Genomic DNA, 23,060 nt, shown 5'->3' on the forward strand with positions numbered 1-23,060 from the left:
GCCTCACCTCTGCTCCTCCTAGGATTCTTCATCTTCCTCTCCCAGTTTGGGGGAGGGGCTGCAAGTCTGGTCCCATCTCCCCTTTCCAGGATGGGGAGGGGGAAGCTCCATGGGGTTCTTCACCTCTCCCCCCCCCCCCCCCCCCCCCCCGCACCTCTCCCCAGAGGGATGGAGACCGGAAGGAGCAGATGCACCATCCCATCCTTATTGCTCACAGGATGGGAGGGGGCAGGCGGAAATGGAGCTGCCCTGAGCTGCCGGATTCTCTTGCTCCCTTCTTCCCTCTCCTCACCCCTTTGTGAATGGCTTCAAGTGGCTTTAGGGATGGGGAAGGGGGAGAGACTGCTCTGCCTTCAGCACCTCTGATTTTCCCAGGCGGCAGGCAAGTGGAATGGGCAAGTGGGAATGCTAGAGGGCTGGAGTGTCTTGCCTCATCACTAAACTAGCCCCGTTCTAAGAAAAATCCCATCACTCCGGAAAAAAAAAATCCATGAGTTGGTAATATTGTGAAGGCACTTTTGTCCTGGCTATGCTAGGGCTGAGTCTCTACTGACAAAATTCAGACCGGAGCTCTCCGCTGGTTTGTAGCAGCAGTGGGATCCGTAGTGTCATCTGGCCCATATTTAACACTATGGCATCTAGAGCTGCAGGATTACATGACAGAGGGCTTCCAGTGGTAGCAGGCAACCTGTACTCGCACTCTTGCTGTTATTCTTATTTGATTTTGTATTACAGTAATGCTAGGATTCCCAAGCCAGCGTTGGGGCTGCTTCTTGCCTGGTGCTGTACAGTCGTGTAACAAGGAGACAATGTCAGCATGCAGAGCTCACTATCCACAGGCCAGGGATGCTTTTCCCAAAAATTGCCAGTCTAGAGGCAGCCATAGGGTCTAGCATAGTCATGGCTTGTATGTGGATAAGAGAGTGCTGCTGTGACTCTGACACAATGTGTGGCTCTACGGCTTTGTTGCTGTAGCATTTTATGCATTACCATGTCACCAGCGGTGTGTGTGTATGTTGCTGTCACACTCTGTGTGGTCTGGGGATGTGTTTTGTTGTGTGTTGTGGCACTGAATGTGTGTTTGTGTGTGTGGTAGCAGTGCTTCTTCAGTGTTGCTATTTATAAGTTGTGCTGCTATGTGTGGTAGTTTTATGTGATGATGCTGCCTCTCTCATGTTTGTGTGTAATTGTGTGTTGTATGGCTATGTTACACTGTCTTGTGACAGTGCCTCTCTGTTGTATTATTGGGTTGCATGGCTGTGTTCTGGGGTGATGGGGCTGTGTGTGGTTGTCCTTCTGTATATGGCAGTGTACCTCTGTGTGGCTCTGTGAGGCTGTGTTGCTGCATTTGTAGATCTGTGTGTGGTTGACACACACTGTGTGTACCAGTGTGTGCTGTGGTGTTGCAATGTGTGGTTGTGTTGCAATGTGTGCACTGTTGTGGTGCAGTATGCATATGTGCAGGTACAGTTGTGGGGTGCATGTGCATGCATGGTGCACACACAGTTGTGTTGCAGTGTGTGCGCAGTGCTGGTGCAGTATATAGTGATGGTGCACTATGCATGTGGTAGTGGTGCATTGTCGGTGTGCAGGATATGGTGGTGGTGCAGTATGTGTGTTGCAGCATGTGTGCGCATGCCGTGGGGGTGCGGTGTGTAGTTGTGGTACAGTGTGCAGTGTGTGGCGGTGTTGTACTGTGTGGGTGTGTTGCGATGTGCAGTGCAACGGGGTGCAGCGTGGTTGTGGTGCCGTGTGCAATTGTGGTGCAGTGTGTATTGCAGGGTGGGTACAGTGTGTGGTTGTGGTGCAGCATGTGCATTGCACGGTGCAGCGGGGGTGCATTGCACGGTGCAGCGGGGGTGCATTGCACTGTGCAGCGGGGGTGCACTGTGTGGCTGTGATGCAGCGTGTGCGTGCCCTGGGGTGCAGCGCACGGCCGGGCTCTGGCTGCAGGTGGCAGTGAGGGGATTGATCCGCTCCCGCACGTCGGCGATGACTTCAGCAGCCGCCTGTCCCCCAGCCCAGCCGGGGAAGGCTCCCGCCCCGCGCTCGCCAGAGAGCCGGGCCGCCCGGGGGCCAGGCCGGCGCCGCCGCAGCAGCCGGGGCAGAGCCGCCGCGAGCAGCGAGGTAAGGGGGCTCCGCGCGCGCGGGCGGGCGCTCCCCTGCCCCGAGTCCCCGCGCCCGGCCGCCCGGATGGCGGCGCCCGGGGGGCCGCAGACGGGCACCGCTGGCGGGGTGGGGGGGGCTCGCATCTGGGAGGAGGAAACAACTGGGCGGGAGGGGCGCGCACAGCTGTGCGGGGCACCTGCGGAGGCTGCTGGCGGAGCGGGGAGCGCCGGGGCCGGCAGGGAGGCTGCGGTGCTGGGCGCGCCAGGGGCCCTGCGTGCATCCTGCCGGCTGCTCCTGCCTGGCCCTGGCTGGGCAGTCCGGGGCCACTCGCCAGGAGCCGGCCGCGCCGCCCCTGCCCCGGACCCGCCGCTGCCCTGGGCTCAGCGACTCCCTTTCCCGGGGGCAGAGGGCAAGCGGGGCAGTGGTGCCCCTGCCGCCGCGGCTCCGGGTCTGTGCCCGCGCTGCGGGAGCGTGGGAGGCGGGTGCGGGGCTGTGGGGTGGGCATGGCCCTATGCACCAGGGAGCCTGGGGAGTGGGGCAGGCTCTGACTGGGGCCTTTGCCTCCTTTTACCGGGTGGGGGAGGTCTGGCCTGCCTGCAGGGACTGGGGTCTCTCCCTGGCCCCGTCCCCTGTCTCTGTCGATGCCTTACTGACTGGGGGGGCTCCTGTACTTTAGGGAAGAGCCCAGCCTCAGCCCCTAGGGGATGAGGTGTGTGTCCTGTTAGGTCCCTCTCCTTCCTAACATCTGTCATTCGGTGACTCATGCTCTTTTGTGGGCTAATCTCTGTGCTCTGACTTTTTTTCCTTTGGGTTGGGGTGTGTACAGGCTTCATCCACCATGGACCCGCTTTGCCCCAAGCCTCTGAGCTGAGGCACTGGACTCCCCTTTTGGGGGTGGGAGTGTGTTTATTTTTGTGAAGATGAACCTGACAGACAGGCTGCAGAACTGGGCTGACCCAAGGCGCCTGGATCCTTTCAACACCTCCCTACAGCTGCTGCACTCTCTCAGTGGAAATTCCACCTCTTCCTCTTTCCAGGGGGATCTCCAGGAAATCATCCACACAGCCACACTGGTCACCTGCACCTTTCTGCTGGCCATCATCTTCTGCCTGGGGTCCTATGGCAACCTCATTGTCTTCTTGTCCTTCTTCGACCCAGCCTTCAGGAAATTCAGGACTAACTTTGACTTTATGATCCTCAACTTGTCCTTCTGTGACCTCTTCATTTGTGGGGTAACTGCCCCCATGTTTGCCTTCGTCCTGTTTTTCAACTCTGTGAATGGTGTTCCTGATGCTTTCTGTTTTACTTTCCACCTCACCAGCTCTGGCTTCATCATCATGTCTCTCAAGACAGTGGCTGTGATTGCCCTGCACCGGCTGCGGATGGTGCTGGGGAAGCAGCCCAACCGAACTGCCTCCTTCCCTTGCACTCTCCTGCTCACCTTGCTCTTGTGGGCCACAAGCTTCACCTTGGCTACCTTGGCCACCCTGAGAACCCGTAAGTCCCGCCTCTGCCTCCCCATGTCCAGCCTGATCAGTGGGGAAGGGAAGATCATCCTCTACTTGTATGTGAGTGATTTCATTTGCTGTGTAGCTGTGGTCTCAGTCTCCTATATCATGATAGCTCAGGCATTGAGGAGAAATGCCCAAGTGAGGAAATGTCCCCCCATCATCACAGTAGATGCCTCCAGACCGCAGCCTTTCATTGGACCTCTTGCTTCAGGAGGGGTGGATGGGGTGCAGTGTGCCGTGCCTGCTTTGTACAGGAACCAGAACTACAACAAGTTGCAGCATGTCCAGACCCATGGCTACAGTAAGAATCTCAGCCAGCTGCCAGCTCCAGCATCCACCAGGCTCCAACTGGTGTCTACAGTGAATTTGTCCACAGCTAAAGACTCCAAAGCGGTGGTGACATGTGTGGTCATTGTCCTCTCTGTCTTAGTTTGCTGTCTCCCCCTGGGGATCTTCTTGGTGCAGGATGTGCTGTCCAGGAATGGTGGTTTCATCCTCTACCAGTTTGAGTTGTGTGGATTTACCCTCATTTTTTTCAAATCTGGATTAAATCCTTTTATATATTCCCGGAACAGTGCTGGACTTAGGAGGAGAGTCCTTTGGTGTCTCCAGTATTTAGCCCTTGGTTTTTTCTGCTGCAAGCAGAAGACAAGGCTTCGAGCCATGGGCAAAGGGAGCTTGGATGTCAACAGAAACAAGTCATCCCATCATGAAACCAATTCGGCATACATGTTGTCTCCAAAACCTCAGAAAAAGTTTGTGGATCAAGCTTGTGGTCCTAGTCATTCTAAGGAAAGTGTGTTGAGTCCCAAGGCTTCTGTTGGACATCAGCACTATGCACAGAGCAGCTCAACCCCCATGAATACCCACATTGAACCTTATTACAGCATCTATAACAGCAGCCCTTCGCAGGAAGTGAGCACGCCAAATAGCTTACAGCCAGTAAAGTCTACTTTTGGATTTGCCAAATCCTATATTGCCATGCATTATCATACCACTAATGACTTGGTGCGAGATTATGACAGCACTTCAGCTAAACAGATTCCTGTCCCCTCTGTTTAACTTGGAGGATGATATCAGAGAAACTTGTCCACGCTTCATCTGGTTTTCTGTCTCCCCTTGTTTGTTTTTATTCATGATTATTCTAAACTCAAAGGTATAGTATTATATCTGATTTTGCTATCCAGTTGCCAATTTACAAATTACTATTATTGTTAATATTCAGTTATTTAGAGTTGAACTAAGCAGTAGAATACTGTTTCCACAATATTTTTTTGAAATTGTATAATTTTTCATTAATAAAAAGGACATCTTTTAGATTTGTATTTGGAATAGTTATATTAGGGTGTTTTTGTTACTAAATTTTATGCTGAACACTGTAAGTGTGGAAATTGTAGGTTTAATTACATCATATGGCAAAGTATGTAAAGAAAACAGACTTTGCCAACATTATGGTTTGTTATATATTTGCTGTATTTTTAAGAATGTAGAAAACCTTGTTTCCAGCGAATTGGGTGGATGCTTAAGGATTTATCTTGATAACTTAAGTATAAAGTTTGTTTTATTTCAGGTGTTGAACAAATGAATAATATTCCTATAACAAGTGCCAGACTGAGTAAATTTTTCTATGGTTCTAACGTGAAATCCTGACTTTATTGAAGTCAATGGAAAATTCTCACTGACTTCAGTGGGACCAGGATATCACTCCTGGTTACTTATAAATAGCTGTATATCACTACCTATTAGGAATGATCCTTGCAAGAGGCATTGTGCCTTGTTATATGGTAATCTTAATTTTTGTTATACCTTTATTGTAGGCACCGGTGTCATAAAATACCATTTTAATGGTATATGGAGAAATGATTTTCAACCGATAAAAGTTAACTTGCAATGCCTAATTATAAGTTTTACTTGAGGATACAAATGACAATTGCAATATCACAGTGCTGACATTTATTGCTAATGCAGTAGCCTATGTAATTTTCTACTTTACAAACTGTTACCTGAGGAGCAGTGTTGTTATTTGGTTTTTGTCTATGACTTTATATATTTGGCAAATTAGGATCTGACATTGCCATCAAATGCGGGTAGAAATTACTAATATCTGGAAAAAACAAAATTACCAAGTAATCATAATATTACTACTCTTTTTTCAGATTTTCTTATCTACTAAAACATTTTAAAACAGTCTAGTGATGAATTATTTACCATGAAATCAGATTATTTGTCTATTTCTGCATTTTATCTACAGCCCTACATAAGCAACAAAATATAGAAGTTAAATATTTTTATAATGCTGATATTTAGTTTTATTGTATTATGTGTTGTGGAAATCCCATTGAAACAGGATGGTTTTAGTTTTAAAATAAAGTTTTTGCTATTAAATCGGCAGCCAAAATTTTCAGATTTGTGTTCTTAAAGTCAGTCACTTAAATATGTGGACTGTATTTCAAAAGTGCTGAACACCTCTGAACTCCTATAGACTTCAGCAGAAGCTCTGAAATAATTAACCCACTTACAAGTTCAGGTGCCTCACTTTAGCTACTCAAATTTGAAAAAGTTGGCATCTTTAATTAACAAAATTACATCGTTCAGTTCCAGGAAAATGATTTATTATTTAGAAAAAGAAAAACATCCTTTCATAGTAATATGAATTGTTTTAGCTGGCTTTTTTAGAAACTAAACTATTTTACAGTGTTTTCACTGAAGAATGTCACTTTAATGAACAATTTTCTTAGTTTAAAGAAAATAAAATATAATAATCAGTAATTTAAACGGTTTCAGAATAGCAGCCGTTTTAGTCTGTATTCGCAAAAAAGAAAAGGATTACTTGTGGCACCTTAGAGACTAACAAATTTATTTGAGCATAAGCTTTCGTGAAGTGAGCTGTAGCTCACGAAAGCTTATGATCAAATAAATTTGTTAGTCTCTAAGGTGCCACAAGTACTCCTTTTCTTTTTTTAGTAATTTAAACATGACATAATTTCTTGCAGTAAGCAATCGAAACAAATTTCTATCACAAAGGTAAAGTTGAAATAATTTCAATGGTTCCTTTCTCCAGACCCAGATATTTTTTTCTGTGAATGAATAACATAGTCCTCGCTAAAGTGACGATAAAATATAATTAACTAAAATGTCTCACGTTTGTTTTTTTTCTGTTTTTGGATTACTCCTTAGCATGATGCCCCATAATTTTTTGGGGTGGAGATGATGGTATGGGCTTGATCCTGCAGTTCTCACTCAGACACCACACTGATTGCACTAAGTGGCAGCTTTACTTGAGAAAGGATATTAGGACTGGGCTCTGACTCTGAGAAATGGATGCAGGATTGGGTCCTATATGTACTTAACGTGTACATCTCCTGTTCTGCATTCCTGGCATGTCCGAACCTCCCACTGAAGTCAGTGAGAGTTTTGGGTGTTCAAGGATTGCTGGATCAGGTTTTAAGGTGGTTTGTTTGTTTATGCTCCTTAAATTAAGCATTTTGCTTTGAATTATGTGATAACATAACATGACTAAGGGTTATGATCACTTTGCTCATAAAAGTAAATGTATTCAATATTTGCATGATGAGTAAAGTGAGAAAGGGATTGAAATCTTTTCAAAATATTTTATAATGTTTTTTCTTAAGTTAACTGCTGATGTAACTTTGTATTCCTAATATTTTTAAATGTTTGTAGTCTTAGATGATAAAATGTAGCATTTCTGAACTTTTAACTGCAATAAGAACAGTGTCCAATTTCAGTTGTCCTACATAATATTAAATAACAAAGCATTTTGTGGAGCTGAATGTATGTGATAAATAGAACATATATTATGTTGCTGTAATTTTATTGAAGTGATGCCTTAATTTAAGTATCAGGAGTCATTAGAAGATCACAAAATAAGTGATTTTTATCTCCAGTAATCTTATTTATTTGTACTATAGTAGTACCTAATTGCCCCATCAAATCAGGACACCATTATGCTGGACACAGAATAAAATTCCCTTACTTCCTAAAAAAGTGACAGTCTAACTGAGACAAGACGCAACATGTGAATGGTTAGGGGGGTGGACCACCCATACTAAGAGATTGAAAGGAATGGAGATGAATAAGAGAGAATATGATAAAAGTATATAAAATACTGAATGGTTTAGAGATGGTAGATCTGGAGCTTCTGTTCTCCCTGTCTGATAACAGAAGAAGTGAAACTGAAAGGTGGCATGTCCTTGTATTATAACACAGAATTAGACTGGAGAACTCATAGCTGCATAATGTCATTGAGACCAAGAATCTACCAAGATTCAAAGAGGGATTGGACACTGATACGAGTAATAAGAACATCCAGAGTTATAATAGTTAATGCCAAGAAATTTTGGAAGGATATAAAACCTCCTGCTTCAGGATTTAAAACATTTTCTGATTTAGGGATTAGGATAAAACCTTCATGGGGAGGGGGCAGATTATCCTTACTGTGGGGTTACTTCACCTTCCTCTGAAGCATCTGATGCTGATCATTGTTTGAGATGGGATATTCTGTAACAAATATATGGAAGAAATGAGGAGGAAAACACTAATATTAGTCAGATGCACGGTGCACAGTGCACAGCCAGATGATTTTCAGTTGATTAATTTATTTTATAAACTAAAAGAATAAATCCTTACTGGTCATCTACTTAGTGGTTATAATTTGGCAATTTCTCATAGACTTCATGGTAAAAATAGATATGGGGAGGAGACCATCAGGGGGCCAAAATAACATGGCTCTCTGAAGCCTGAGCTTTGAGGGGATAGCAAAGAATTTGCCTCCATCAACCCCCACACCCCCAAACCTACAAAACTTCCCACAAAAACAGACAATACTGTTGCAGAGGATGGATTCTCCAAGGAATTCTGAACATTTAAAAAGATAACTCACTAAGGGTATGTCTACACTATGAAATTAGGTCAATATTATAGAAGTCGATTTTTAGAAATCGATTTTATACAGTTGATTGCGTATGTTCACACTAAGTGCATTAAGGCAGAGGAGTGCGTCCTCACTACCATGGCTAGCATCGACTTTTGGAGCATTGCACTGTGGGTAGCTATCCCACAGTTCCCGCAGTCTCTGCCACCCATTGGAATTCTGGGTTAAGCTCCCAATGCCTAATGGGGCAAAAACATTGTCGCGATGGTTTTGGGTACATGTCGTCAGTCGCCCCTCCCTCTGTGAAAGCAATGGCAGACAACCGTTTTGTGCCTTTTTTCCATGCGGACGCCATACTGCTTTCAGCAGATGGTGCAATAGGACTGCTAACCATCATCATCCATCGCTTCCGAAGCAACTCTGCTCTGCTGCTATTGTCTCAATAGCGAATCTCTCTATGTTGTCTGTCATGGGCTCCTGGGTATGTTTGTTCTTCCTCAGGAAATGTGCACAGTGCTAACCGTCGTCCTCCACCGCTTCCGCTGCAACTCTGCTCTCCTGCTCTCATGAATCCACCTCGCAGGTCCTCTCATCGTTCTCAGTAAATATCTATTCTCGTGGCATCTGTTGTCAGCCACCGCTTCCGCTGCAACTCTTCTCTCCAGCAGACACCATACCACGGCAAGCATGGAGCCCGCTTAGATCACCGTGGCAATTATGAGCTTTATAAACACCTCGCATATTATCCTGCACTATGTGCAGAACCAAAACCTGCAAAAGCAGGCAAGGAGGCGATGGCAGTGCAGTGACGAGAGTGATGAGGACACGGACAAACAGACTTCTTTCAAAGTACGGGCCCTGGCAATTTGGACATCCTGGTGGCAATGGAGCAGGCTCATGCCGTGGAACACCGATTCTGGGCCCGGGAAACAAGCACAGACTGGTGGTACCGCATAGGGTTGCAGGTCTGGGATGATTCCCAATGGCTGTGAAACTTTCGCATGCTTAAGGGCACTTTCATGGAACTTTGTGACTTGCTTTCGCCTGCCCTGAAGCGCAACAATACCAAGATGAGAGCAGCCCTCACAGTTCACAAGCAAGTGGCGATAGCCCTCTGGAAGCTTGCAACGTCAGACAGCTATTGGTCAGTCGGGAATCAATTTGGAGTGGGCAAATCTACTGGGGGATGCTGTGATCCATGTAGCCAACACAATCACTGACGTTCTGCTATCAAGGGTAGTGACTCTGGGAAATGTGCAGGTCATAGTGGATAGTCTTGCTGCAATGGGATTCCCTAACTGTGGTGGGGCGATAGACGGAACGCATATCCCTATCTTGGGACCGGAGTACCTTGCCAACCAATATGTAAACCGCAAGGGGTACTTTTCATTGGTGCTGCAAGCACTGGTGGATCACAAGAGACATTTCACCGACATCAATGTGGGATGGCTGGAAAAGGTTTATGATGCTCACATCTTCAGGAACTCTGGTCTGTTTGAACAGCTGCAGGAAGGGACTTACTTCCCAGACCAGAAAATAACTGTTGGGGATGTTGAAATGCCTATAGTTTTCCTTGGGGACCCAGCCTACCCCTTAATGCCCTGGCTCATGAAACCATACACAGGCACCCTGGACAGTAGTAAGGAATAGTTCAACTATAGGCTGAGCAAGTGCAAACTGGTGGTAGAATGTGCATTTGGACATTTAAAAGCATGCTGGCGCAGTTTACTTACTCGTTTAGACCTCAGCGAAACCCATATTCCCATTATTATTGCTGCTTGCTGTGTGCTCCACAATATCTGTGAGAGTAAGGGGGAGACATTTATGGTGGGATGGGAGGTTGAGGCAAATTGCCTGGCCGCTGATTACGTGCAGCCAAACACCAGGGCTGTTAGAAGAGCACAGCAGGGCGCACTGCGCATCAGAGAAGCTTTGAAAACCAGTTTCGTGACTGGCCAGACTACAGTGTGACAGTTCTGTTTGTTTCTCCTTCGTTCACTCTACTTCCCTGTAAGCCACCTGCCCTCCCCACTTCAATCACCGCTTGCAGAGGCAATAAAGTCGTTGTTTCAAAATCATGCATTCTTTATTAATTCATAACACAAATAGGGGGATAACTGCCAAAGTAACCTGGGAGGGGTGGGTGAGGAGGGAAGCACCGGGTGGGGTGGTGGATGAGGGGAGGAGGGAAGGACAAGGCCACACTGCACTTAAGGAGTTATTGAATGCCAGCTTTCTGTTGCTTGGGCAGTCCTCTGGGATGGAGGGTTGGGTGCCCGGAGGGCCCCCCCCCTGCACGTTTTTGGCATCTGGGTGAGGAGGCTATGGAATTTGGGGAGGAGGGTGAGTGGTTACACAGTGGCTGCAATGGCAGTCTATGCTCCTGCTGCTTTTCCTGCAGCTCCACCAGACGCCGGAGCATATCAGTTTGATCCCCCAGTAGCCTCAGCATTGCATACTGCCTCCTCTCATCATGCTGCCGCCACATCTCCTCTTGCTCCTGCAACCTCTCATCTTGCTTGTCCCTCCTGTCCTCGTGCTCATTTTCTGCTTTCCTGGATTCTGCCATTGTTTGCCTCCACGCATTCTGCGGAGCTCTTTCAGTGCGGGCAGACTGCATGAGCTCAGAGAAAATTTCATCGCGAGTGCGTTTTTTCACCTTCTTATCTGTGCTAGCCTCTGGGACGGAGATGATAAGGGGAGCGTTGAAACATTTGCCGCTGCAGGAGGAAAAAAGGGAGAGTAGTGTTTAAAAAGACACATTTTTAGAGAACAATGGGGAGACTCTTTCACGGTGAACCAAGCTGTTAACATTACATAGCACATGTGCTTTCGGTACAAGGTCTCATTTTGCCTCTTATATTGAGGGCCTGCCGGTTTGGTGTGAGAGATCACACACACAGGGCTGGGCAACAGAATTCGGCTTGCAGGCAGCCATGGTAACCCACAGTCTTTCGGCTTCTTCAGCCTTCATAACATGGGAATAGTTCAAACAGCGGCGCCCTCCTTTCCTGTACCAAGCACCCATTGCGTTGTCCATTTAAAAGGGGCAGCTGCGGTTTTTGGTTAATGTGAAGCACAAACCCAACTAACCCCCCCCAATTCTCTGGGATGATCGCTTCACCCCTCCTCCTACTGTGTGACTAGTATCAGAGAAGATCCCTGCCAGCCAAATGCGAACAGGTCAGCATGAATGGCCACCCCCCCCCCCTCCACTGCGTGGCTTAAAGCAGGGATGATTTCTTTTCAGCCACAGGCAAACAGCCCAGCAGGAATGGCCACCTCTGAATGTCCCCTTAATAATGTCCCTGGAGGATTTCCGCTCCATCCCCAGACATGTTAACAGACTTTTCCAGTAACGGTACTGGCCACGATTGCATCCCAATTCTTCAAGGCAAATTAATCATTAAACATGTTTGCTTTTAAACCATGTATTATATTTACAAAGGTACACTCACCAGAGGTGCCTTCTCCGGCTTCATGCTCTGGGAGCCCGCCTTGGGAGGGTTGGGAGGGTATTGGCTCCAGGGTGATAAACAGTTCCTGGCTGTTGGGGAGAACAGTTTCTCCACTTGCCTGTTGTGCGCTATCCTCCTCCTCTTCCTCATCCCCAAAATCCTCATCCCTGTTGTATGAGACTCCCCTCTTGCAGGTGTCCATGGACTGGGGTGGGGTAGTGGTAGAGACACACCTAGAATTGCATGCAGCTCATCAGAGAAGCAGCATGTCTGGGGCTCTGACCCAGAGTGGTTGTTCGCCTCTTTGTTTTTTTTGGTAGGCTTGCCTGAGCTCCTTAATTTTCACACGGCACTGCTGCAGGTCCCTGTTATTGCCTTTGTCCATCATGCCCTTGGAGATTTTTTCAAATATATTGGCATTTCGTCTTTTGGAACGGAGTTCTGATAGCACAGATTCATCTCCCTATATAGTGATCAGATCCAGTACCTCCTGTTCGGTCCATGCTGGAGCTCTTTTGCGATTCTGGGACTGCATGGTCACCTGTGCTGATGAGCTCGCCACGCTGGCCAAACAGGAAATGAAATTCAAAAGTTCCCGGTGCTTGTCCTATGTACCTGGCTAGTGCATCTGAGTTGAAAGTACTGTCACAATGGAGCACTCTGGGATAGCTCCCAGAGGCCAATACCGTCGAATTGCGTCCTCACTACCCCAAATTCGACCCAGCGATGTCAATTTCAGCACTAATCCCCTCATCGGGGAGGAGTACAGAAATCGATTTTAAGAGCCCTTTAAGTCGACAAAAATGGCTTCATCATGTGGACGGGTGCAGGGTTAAATCGATCTAACGCTGCTAAATTTGACCTAAACTCATAGTGTAGACCAGGGCTGAGAAGACTGTTTCTGGCTCACAGCATGGAGAAATCTCTCAGACTCCAAGTGAATTCATGGCAGCAGAATTAGGCAAAAATGCCAGAGCTGAAGAAAATCAAATGGCAACTAAAGCAGGCATTCTGGAGATGACCTCTGAGTTGAAGGCATGAGAGATGATTTGACGATCAAGCTTCTTGCAATAAAGAAGGAAGTTGCTGACTTGGAAGAGCGAGTCACTGGCCTAAGAAAAGCAAGTGAGAGAAACAGAGCTACAGAACCACATGGCACTGAGGGAACAGAGAGAGAGAGAGATGCAGCTTAAATTGAACAATATGGAAAACAGATAAAGAAGGGACAATATCAGAATTAAGGGTCTGCATGAAAACACTGAAGGAGGAAACCCAATCTGATATGTAAAACCTTTAATTCTAGAGTTGTTACATCTAAGCTTTCTGGGAGAGGTAAAAGTGGAGAGAGCACACAGGGCACTGCTCCCCCAGGCTGGGCCTCATAATAATAATAAACTCAGAGACCTAACTGTGAAATTAGCAGCAGAAAAATTTAATTACGAAAAAACCCAAAGAGCATTTAGAGTTCATACTCAAAGGTTATAAGCTGCACATTTTCCATGATCTCTCTGCCCTAACCTTAAAAAAAAGAAGAGGGCTACAGGAAATTACAGGAATGCTCAGGAGGGCAGATAGTCACTAGAAATGGGGATTCCCATTTAGATTCTCATTCAGCTTCCAAAATCAGTATTATACGGTAAGAAACTTTAAACAAGGAAAAAATACAACCCCGTTGCTTGTGATAGAAATCAAAATCTCAGACATACAAGAAATCTCTCCAGAGGTAGTAACTAGAGATAAGCTCCTCAAAAACTCTTGGGAAATGGTGAAACCCAGGAAAAAGAAGAAATTAAAAGAAAAGACAAAAGACTTTAGTTACCATACTGGCAATGGCAGAAGTGAAGGTGAATAAGGGAACTCAGATACCTGAGGAGTAATCTAAAGCTAACCAGAAGGGACTTCTTGGGAGTCATCAGGAATGAACAACTGAACAGTAACTATGTTATTGTTATAAAGAAAATACTACGACATTTGCTTTATTTGGGATGATCAATAATATCTGTCTTCTGTTAGCCTAACAGTTTAACAAAGCACAGTCATTTGGGGACTGTTTTACATGTTAAATTGGTATTTCAGTTGTGGATTTAGAGTATGGGGAATGCAGGAGAGGGGAGGGAACTGAGGAGGTGAGGGGGATTAATACAAGAAATAGATGGAGGTTTACAAACAGAAACAAAGCTATATTCAGGCACACAATCATGAATGCAACGTAATTAGAAATGAGAGACATTGGCAACAAAAGGTTCATAGAGTCATAGGACTGGAAGGGACCTTGAGAGGTCTTCTAGTCCAGTCCCCTGCAGTCAAGGTAGGCTGAAGTATTATCTAGACCAACCCTGAGAAGTGTTTGTCTAATCTGCTCTTAAAAATATTCAATGATGGAGATTCCACAACCTCCCTAGGCAATTTATTTTAATGCTTAACTACCCTGACAGGAAGTTTTTTCTAATGTCCAACCTAAACCTCTCTTGCTGCAATTTAAGCCCATTGTTTTTGTCCTATCCTCAGAGGTTAAGAAGAACAATTTTTTGCCCTCCTCCTTGTAACAACCTTTTATGTACTTGAAAACTGTTATCATGTCCTCCCTCAGTCTTCTCTTCTCCAGACTAAACAAACCCAATGTTTTCAGTCTTCCCTCATCAGTCATGTTTTCTACATCTTTAATCACTTATGTTGCTTGTCTCTGGACTTTCTCTTATTTGTCCACATCTTTCCTGAAATGTGGTTCCCAGAACTGGACACAATATTCCAGTTGAGGCCTTATGAGTGCAGAGTAGAGTGGAAGAATTATTTCTTGTGTCTTGCTTACAACACTCCTGTTAATACATTCCAGAATAATGTTTGCTTTTTTTGCAACAGTGTTACACTGTTCACTCATGATTAGTTTGATATCTACTATGACCTCCCAGATCCCTTTATGCAGTACTCCTTCCTAGGCATCGTTTCCCATTATGCATGTGTGCAACTGATTGTTCCTTCCTAAGTGGAGTACTTTGCATTTGTCCTTATCAAATTTCATCCTATTTACTTCAAAGCACTTGCAACCCCTACTAGCTTGGTGTCGTCCACAAACTTTATAAGTGTACTCTCTATGCCATTATTTAAATCATGGATGAAGATATTGAACATAACTGAACCCAGAATTAATCCCTGTGGGACCCCACTTAATACGCCCTTCCGGCTTGACTGTGAATCGCTGATAACTATTCTCCAACCTGTTATGCACCTGCTGTATAGTAGCTCCATCTAAGTTGTATTTCTCTAGTTTGTTTATAAGAAGGTCATGTATCAAAAGTCAAGATATACCACATCTACAACTCTCTTCTCCCCACCCCCCAGCCCCAAGTCTTGTTACCATGTCAAAGAAAGCTATTAGGGTGCCATCAAACAGCTAAAAAATCACAGTAATTTCAAATTTTTCACTAAGCTAAATAGTTACTCTCAATGGCTTTTCCTTTTAAAGTAATGTATTTGAATGTGAAAGGGCTAAGTAATGTCATTAATTGGAAAAATAGCCTTGGTAGAATTTTTAAAAATCCACCCTCAAATTATTCTACATCAAGAAACTCATTTTCAGGAAGGGAAAATTACTGGTGTTGATTTCAACAGACATTTTTTGGTTCAGCAAAAGAAAAGATGAGAGGGCTAAACACATATCTTTTCAGATTAAAAATCAATTTAAGAACAAGCAAAGATCTATATTGTTGAAGGGTGCAATCGCAGGGTTAGTAGTAACAATGTGTATTGAAGCTTATGCTCTAATAAATTTGTTAGTCTCTAAAGTGCCACAAGTACTCCTGTTCTTTTTGCGGATACAGACTAACACGGCTGCTACTCTGAAACCTGAAATGGGTATTGAGTATGTTTCCAACTCAAAGCAAAAAACTTGTTTTAAGGATATTTTTAAAACACTGGAAAGTTTCTGGATTTAAGTAAATTAAGTAAATTATGCCAAATCTGAAATACTAGCTATAAATTTGCAAGATGCTGAAAAGTCACTCCTCCAGAAAATATTGGGTACAAATGGGCAACAAATTCTATAAGATACCTGGGTATTCAAATTACAAACAACGTACAATTTAAATATCTATGATTTAAATATCAAACCACACTTCAGCCAACGGAAAAAGATCTTGAGTGCTGGGGAAGTATATAATTTCTTGGTTGGGAAGACTAGTTACAGTCAAGTGAACATCGTGCCAAGGTGAACATCTTTCTCAAAGTGAACATTTTTCTTGTTTAAAAATCTTTCTGTGAGTATCCCTGATAAAACGCTAGTGGGAATACAGAGCATGTTGTTTGAATATATATGGCATACAAAAAGAACAAGAGTGAGTGCAGATACTTTGTATAGATCTATTAAACAGGGTGAACTAAGTGTTCCAAGTATTCTAGGGTACTATTATTGGGATGCAATTGGTAACCAAATATCACAAATTGTTGGCTGTTTATTACCAAATGATCCTTTGGTAATCCTTTTAGGGCTCCGAGTAGAAATGGTCACAGAAGAGGAAATGTAGAATTAATTTCTCATCTGCTAATAGCTGCTCAGTTATTGGTAAAGAAAAATAGCTGTTGGTTGCTCCTCTTCCTCTAACCCCATTGTCCCCTTAGACTGTGAGCTCTTAGGGGCAGGGCCCATCCCTACTTGATTGTCTGAAAAGAACCTAGTACCATAAACAAATCACTAATAATAATAGTTTGAGCAGGGTGTTTTATGCATGAGATACATGGAAGAAAGCACAAAGGAGCTTGTGGGAGAAATGCACAAAATCGGTGGTGACTGCCAGATGACCTATACTTATTTACATGAGCATAATTATAGGTTATAATTTTAAAAATGTTTATGATATTGCAGCAGTTTTTGCAGTTATTGACTTCCAGTGGTAACAATTAATTTCTTCACCCATTAGAGTGATTGTTGCCATAGTCTCTCTCTCTCTCTCTCTCTTTTTCATTTCTGCTCTATAAAAGCTTACGTGTCATATAATTATTGGAAATACTGTACTTACATGAGGTCAAGAATTTATTAGAGAAGGCTTGACACTTCAGCGCTCTTTGTGGCCTCTTTACAATAGAACTAAGATAGCAATTTCCAAACTGAAGATCACAGGTCTGAAGGTTTTGGATACTCTATCCATTGATCATAGTGACGTTTGATTGCATGTTGAGGTGAAATCTTTACAAAGACAGAGCAAGAGAAACTATGAGAAAATCCATAGGTTCAGTGAAAGCCATAATCAGTATTGGGTGTTTAAATAGATGCACATCTATCTTGCTTGGAGACTTTGACCTAAGAATCAAGCCTAAGATTTAAATCTGAAGCCATTGAAGACTGGCACAGCCCAGCACTTCAGGTGCAGTGAAGTGTAAGATACAGCAGAGAGGGAGCTATGCTAACTGTCCTGGTGGGATTCAGTTATTTAATCTGGCTGCAGTTTCATATCCAACTTGTTTTCCAGGACAGAGAGAGAATGTAGTGTTGTAATGGGATAGACTGGGTATGTGTAAACAGATAGGGCTAAGGTAGGAAATCTGGATGGGGAGAAGAAGAGAAGCTATTCTTGGAAGCCTGGGCACAGTCAAATCTGTAAAAAGAAAAGGAATACTTGTGGCACCTTAGTGACTAACAAATTTATTTGAGCATAAGCTTTCGTGAGATATATGCATCCGATGAAGTGAGCTGTAGCTCACGAAAGCTTATGTTCAAATAAATTTGTTAGTCTCCAAGGTGCCCCAAGTACTCCTTTTCCTTTTTGCGAATACAGACTAACACAGCTGCTACTCTGAAACCAGTCAAATCTATGTAACTACAGAATATTTCTGATTAATCAAACAGATTTTAATTAACGCAGAATGTATTTAATTATAACTTTGCTAGCAAATACAATTGAAAATAAGTCACTTCATGTTCTTGCCCAAAGAACATTTTGGTTGAAATTGTCAGCTGAGAGGAGTTTAACAAATAGCTATTATAAATGTTAGAAAATGGACAGTTTCCAAAGCTGGGAATGTGTAACTCATCATTTTGAACATTACTTACGTAAATACCACCATTTCCTTTTAAAATCCCAGAACTCTAAACCTAATGGTTCAAATTCATCTCGGGGTAAGAAGGAGCAATTGCCATTGAGTCAATGTACCTGCTCATAACTCACACCAGGCTAAATTTGGCTGGTTGTATTCACTTGCTCATTAATTCATAAGGTTACTATTTCTGCTCTTGGATAACTCAGAATTACTCCTTATTTTATACTGTTGGTAGTGATTGGAGAATCATACCCACTGGTGGATTAACCTCCCGACAGGAGTACTTCTGGCTTTTAGTAACATCGAGGCTGTCTTATAACGAAACAAGTGTACATTACTTAGATAGACCAGAGGTATCTTTTCTGTGGACAACTTCAACATTTGTTTATGGACTACTTGAGATCTGTCATTCATGATAGAAACATTGGACCATCAAGCTTTATGAATGCAATAAATAAATGGCATACAAGTCCCATCTACACTAGAACATTGATCAAAGCTGAGAACAGTTGCCAGCAGTGGGTTACTGACTTGGTGTTGAAAACAGTGTTATTTTTAATGTAGATGAGACGAAAACATTTTTCCGCATTGCAGAAAGCGCAATTGAAACTTGATTCTACCAGGCCTCAATCACATTTGTTGTAGCAGCACAGAACACATTTTTGTCCCACTTGCACTAGAAAGCAGCACAAAGGGAGAACACACAGGTTCACAGACAGACTTGAGGTGAAGTATGTCATTTATTTGCTGCTTCAGTTAGCAATCAGTCCACCAAAACAAGGCACAGCATAGGGTTAAATGCAAGCTCGCACCCACATTCAGGTGCTCCCCTTAAATACATTGTTACAAAGTTATTTGTTATATATAAATACCTTCCTGCCTAACACAAAGATTAGTTTGCTAACTCAATTGTTTACCTGATTGGACTGCTGACCAAGTTATTTACCTGATCAGGTTGGTGACCCAGATGTTCCCCTCGCTGTTCTCCTTCCCTGTCAGACAAGCAGGCATCTTTTCACATGTCCCAACACCTAAACTATATGTTCCACATATCACACCCTATACCAACCTACCCCTTACTCCCCTAGCTCGTGAAGCTGTACACCAGCCACCTTCACAGATGTCTATGTTTCTGTGGCTGGATTGTAGCTGTGCTTGCACAGCCTCTTCTCCCCACAGTCCAATATCTCCTGTCTGCTCCAGGCCAGAGCGAGTCTGGAGCATGAAGCCAGCATGGTCAGCTGGACAGTTGCACACAACAGTGGAGAGCTGCTAGATGGGCTCACCAAGAAGGACAATCAGGAAAAGACATTTCAAAAATTCAAGAGGTTTTGAAAGGGTGTGGCGGGCTTCCGGTCTCCATAGGTAATGGATTGTCTACATTTGCACTGCATGAGCCTCAGTATATCAACCATAGCTTGACACCACTCGGGGAGGTAGCGTTACTATGTCGGCATAATGGAGAGCTTACTTTAGTGGGAGACAAATTTAAGCACAGATACATGCACAACTAGGTCAGTGCAAGGTGGTTTATCCATGTAGGGTAGACCAGGCCTAGGAGTAGCATTTCTTACTCCTTTCCTGATCACTTATGATCTGGCAAGGATGACGTTGAAAAACAAAAAGCATGTAAAATCAGTGAGTTTTCTGTTCCTAGCTACAATGTGGTGCTGGTCCCTGATGTCAGCTGGAATTTCTCCATGTCTCTGCCCTAAGGTGAAGTAGTCTGAGTCCCCTGTCCATCACCAGTATTTCTCCATTAGCTGCACAGCATTTCTCTCTCCTGGCTTCTCTTGCCTGCATGGTCATGGGTTAGAGACTTTTTCTTCTTGGCACTTTCTTAAGTGTCTGGGTAGATACCTTAGGGGTATCTGTACATACATACATCTAGTTGTCAATGGATATTCTATAGTACCCATCACTGTAATATCTAAGCTTTGTTCTGTTCCAATACTTTAGCCATTGAATAAGGGCTCACAACACAACATGGACTAGGAATTTCTTTCCCCAATGACAGGTTTCATAGTAGCAGCCGTGTTAGTCTGTATTTGCAAAAAGAAAAGGAGTACTTGTGGCACCTTAGAGACTAACAAATTTATTAGAGCATAAGCTTTCGTGAGCTACAGCTCACTTCATCGGATGCATCCGATGAAGTGAGCTGTAGCTCACGAAAGCTTATGCTCTAATAAATTTGTTAGTCTCTAAGGTGCCACAAGTACTCCTTTTCTTTTTCCCCAATGGTTTGTATTAACAGAGTCTTTTAGTTTATAAAGTCCTCGCTTCTGTAAAGGATTTTGCAAACCACAGATGTGAAGTGCTATTCAATTACTACATATTATTTATTGTGAATTTTTTTTTTTTTTTTTTGGTCTCTAGAAGCAGTTTTCAGACTGGGCACTACCAGGTTTGGGAGTGATTGCAATTGTGTTGGTTTCTGAACTGCAACACTTTTTTCAGTCTGAATCACAAGAATGTTGTGTTAATACCTTTGTTTTCTGTTCTGTCTTTTCTCATCATGAGCAATATTAGATCTCCATAATGTTAACCACATTGTTTTTGACTAGTTCACCAGAGATTTTGAAAAGATATTTACGGCATATGATATGACTCAAGTTTTTCTTTGCTGAAATCCACTATATTTCCTGAACCACTGACAAGGTTTAAAATTGTAGACTATCAAACTCTAAGAAATCATGACTTTGTCTGATAATATCAAAGCTTTGGTATTCCACATGATAGCTTCTTTTCAAGATGAAATGAATGTATATGGCACAAACTGGTTAATAATCTCTCAATGGACTGATCAGTTTATAGATTTAATTCCTATTTTGTAAATGGAAAGCTTTCCTGAAATTAAATATGCAAATATGCTTTATTTGACTGCAAATGTTACATCACAAGTTAATGTATTCTAATAGTCACATTTCATCTCTTACATATATTTGTCAGTCCATTATCTGCTTTCAAAACAAGTGGGTCGTTGAATGTTTTTAAGGCAGTTGTGAGCTGGTGCCAGAATATTTTCTGTTTGTGTTCCTCTGGGCTCCATTTTAAATGGGTTTTCTTTTTCAACAGTTTTCTGAGTTTGCTGAATTTCTGTGGTACGCTGTTGGGTATGAGGTCTTCCAACACAACCATAATGAGAGAATCTTTATTTTCATTCAGGACCTGATGTTCAGCAAAATACAGTTCATATTGACATTAGCAGCTGTTTCAAAGCTGGGGGAGAAAACAAAAAGGACCTTATGGCTGTTCTCTATGAAATAGAAAATATTACCAAGTACCAGATGCCCCAGTTTGAACACTCTCTCTCTCTCTCTCATGGTAACATATTTTAAACCCATTCATTTCTAGTTTTTCCAACAAATTCTCTTTAGTCCAACTTGTATAATTTTCACTGTACGAAATGAAGGCATAATACAACTTATTTTCTGGCCTATTTTTGCATTGTTTCCTTTTTGCCATGCACCAGTTCCAGCCTATTTTTACATTCCAGGGTCCATCAAAATGCCAGATAAACATGTTATTACTGACATAGATTATATGGCTGTAGAAGCTGTAATAGCCATTTGAACACCAATGGAACGATGCACTCCTTTTATCTTGTGGAAAGCTGCATCTTAGATTTTCTCATCCATTTATTTGCAGATTTGGTCTATGGATATATGTATTCACAAACCAATGCAAGTCACAGTTACAGAAAAAATGTTTCCCTTGAACAGTTAAAACATTTAATTTTGTCAAACTCCCCAAAATGTCTTCCACTATTGTACTAATGGCATTGTTGCTAATATCTAACTTAATCAAAGATTCTAGAAGCAACCCACTTTGTAGAAATGAGATCTTATTCCCAGATAAATTACAATATTTCCATATAGGAAGAAATTTTTCAAGACGATCTGAAATCTCTGATACTAAATTTTGACTGATGTCTAGACTAGTGAATAAAATAATTGGACTGGTAGGATGTATTTGGTTTATTAGATTTCCAGAAAAGTTAAGACTCAACTTTTTTCAGAGTTTCATTTAAAGACAACATTTTAAATTTATGTTTATTAATATCACATTCAGTTAAAGCTAGTGGGAAATATTCAGGAAAAAGACCTTTTATTTTATAATTTTGAATTTTAAACACTGTTAAATTGGATATTGATTTAAAACTAGGTAGTATTATTTTAATGACAGGTTTCAGAGTAGCAGCCGTGTTAGTCTGTATTTGCAAAAAGAAAAGGAGTACTTGTGGCACCTTAGAGACTAACTAATTTATTTGAGCAAAAGCTTTCATGAGCTACAGCTCACTTCAGAAGTGAGCTGTAGCTCACGAAAGTTTATGCTCAAATAAATTTGTTAGTCTCTAAGGTGCCACAAGTACTCCTTTTCTTTTTATTATTTTAATGTCACTGTTACTTAAATCCAGATGCTGCAGAGCGGTTGATAAAGTCAGGAAATTTAGAAATGGGTTTATTGCTAAGATCTAAAAAATAGCAATTCTTGCACATTAGTGACAAATTACTGGGAGTTCTACAATAGAACAGTTTGACATTTCTAAATAATTTACTTTCTCTGGCAGGCTTTCTATAGGTGTACCTTCTTGTCTTCTAATATATGAAATTGCAGCAATATGTATACTTCCAGGTTCAGTTTTGTCTACAACTGTTCCAGAGCTGTCTGGATCACTAGTATAGATTAACTGATTTCCCTGAATATATATCTTTTCTTAATCAAACAATTTTGCACCAAAACTTTTGCTATTTGATTTATGTTTGTGAAAGACTAATCAATTATCTTAATTGTTGAAGGGAGATATATAGTATCTAAATTGTTTGTGGGATTGTTACTGATATTTAAAAACAAAAGCTTGCTGGATGTGAAATGACAAATGTTTCCAATATCTACATTGCTAATCGTTATTTTGTTGTAACTAGCATCAATAGACTGTACATTTTCCATTGGAAGAAAAAGGATAAAAAGTGACAAGAGATCAATTTCCAGATTGTTGTAACTAATGTTCAGCTCTAAAATACTGTCCAGCTGATCTTTGCAAAGACTGAGATGTCAGAC

The 23,060-nt window shown here is 42.7% G+C and overlaps 1 protein-coding gene and 1 pseudogene across 1 annotated transcript; one reads left to right on the forward strand and one right to left on the reverse strand.

Annotated features, from left to right (window-relative positions):
- The first annotated feature begins 512 nt into the window (after nucleotides 1-512).
- On the forward strand, nucleotides 513-8,595 carry GPR75 (G protein-coupled receptor 75). Its single transcript, XM_038394541.2, has 2 exons — nucleotides 513-2,127; nucleotides 2,936-8,595. The coding sequence occupies exon 2, from the start codon at nucleotides 3,030-3,032 to the stop codon at nucleotides 4,680-4,682; it is 1,653 nt and encodes a 550-aa protein (XP_038250469.1). The 5' UTR covers nucleotides 513-2,127; nucleotides 2,936-3,029; the 3' UTR covers nucleotides 4,683-8,595.
- Nucleotides 8,596-20,924: 12,329 nt separating this feature from the next.
- On the reverse strand, nucleotides 20,925-22,236 carry LOC122455389 (annotated as a pseudogene).
- Between the last annotated feature and the right edge of the window lie 824 nt (nucleotides 22,237-23,060).

This window comes from Dermochelys coriacea, chromosome 3 (genome assembly GCF_009764565.3).
Source record: "Dermochelys coriacea isolate rDerCor1 chromosome 3, rDerCor1.pri.v4, whole genome shotgun sequence".
NCBI lineage: Eukaryota > Metazoa > Chordata > Testudines > Dermochelyidae > Dermochelys > Dermochelys coriacea.

Bases quoted from the DNA above. Each gene is read 5' to 3' on its own strand.
- GPR75 (XM_038394541.2), top strand. From the start codon at position 3,030: ATGAACCTGACAGACAGGCTGCAGAACTGGGCTGACCCAAGGCGCCTG.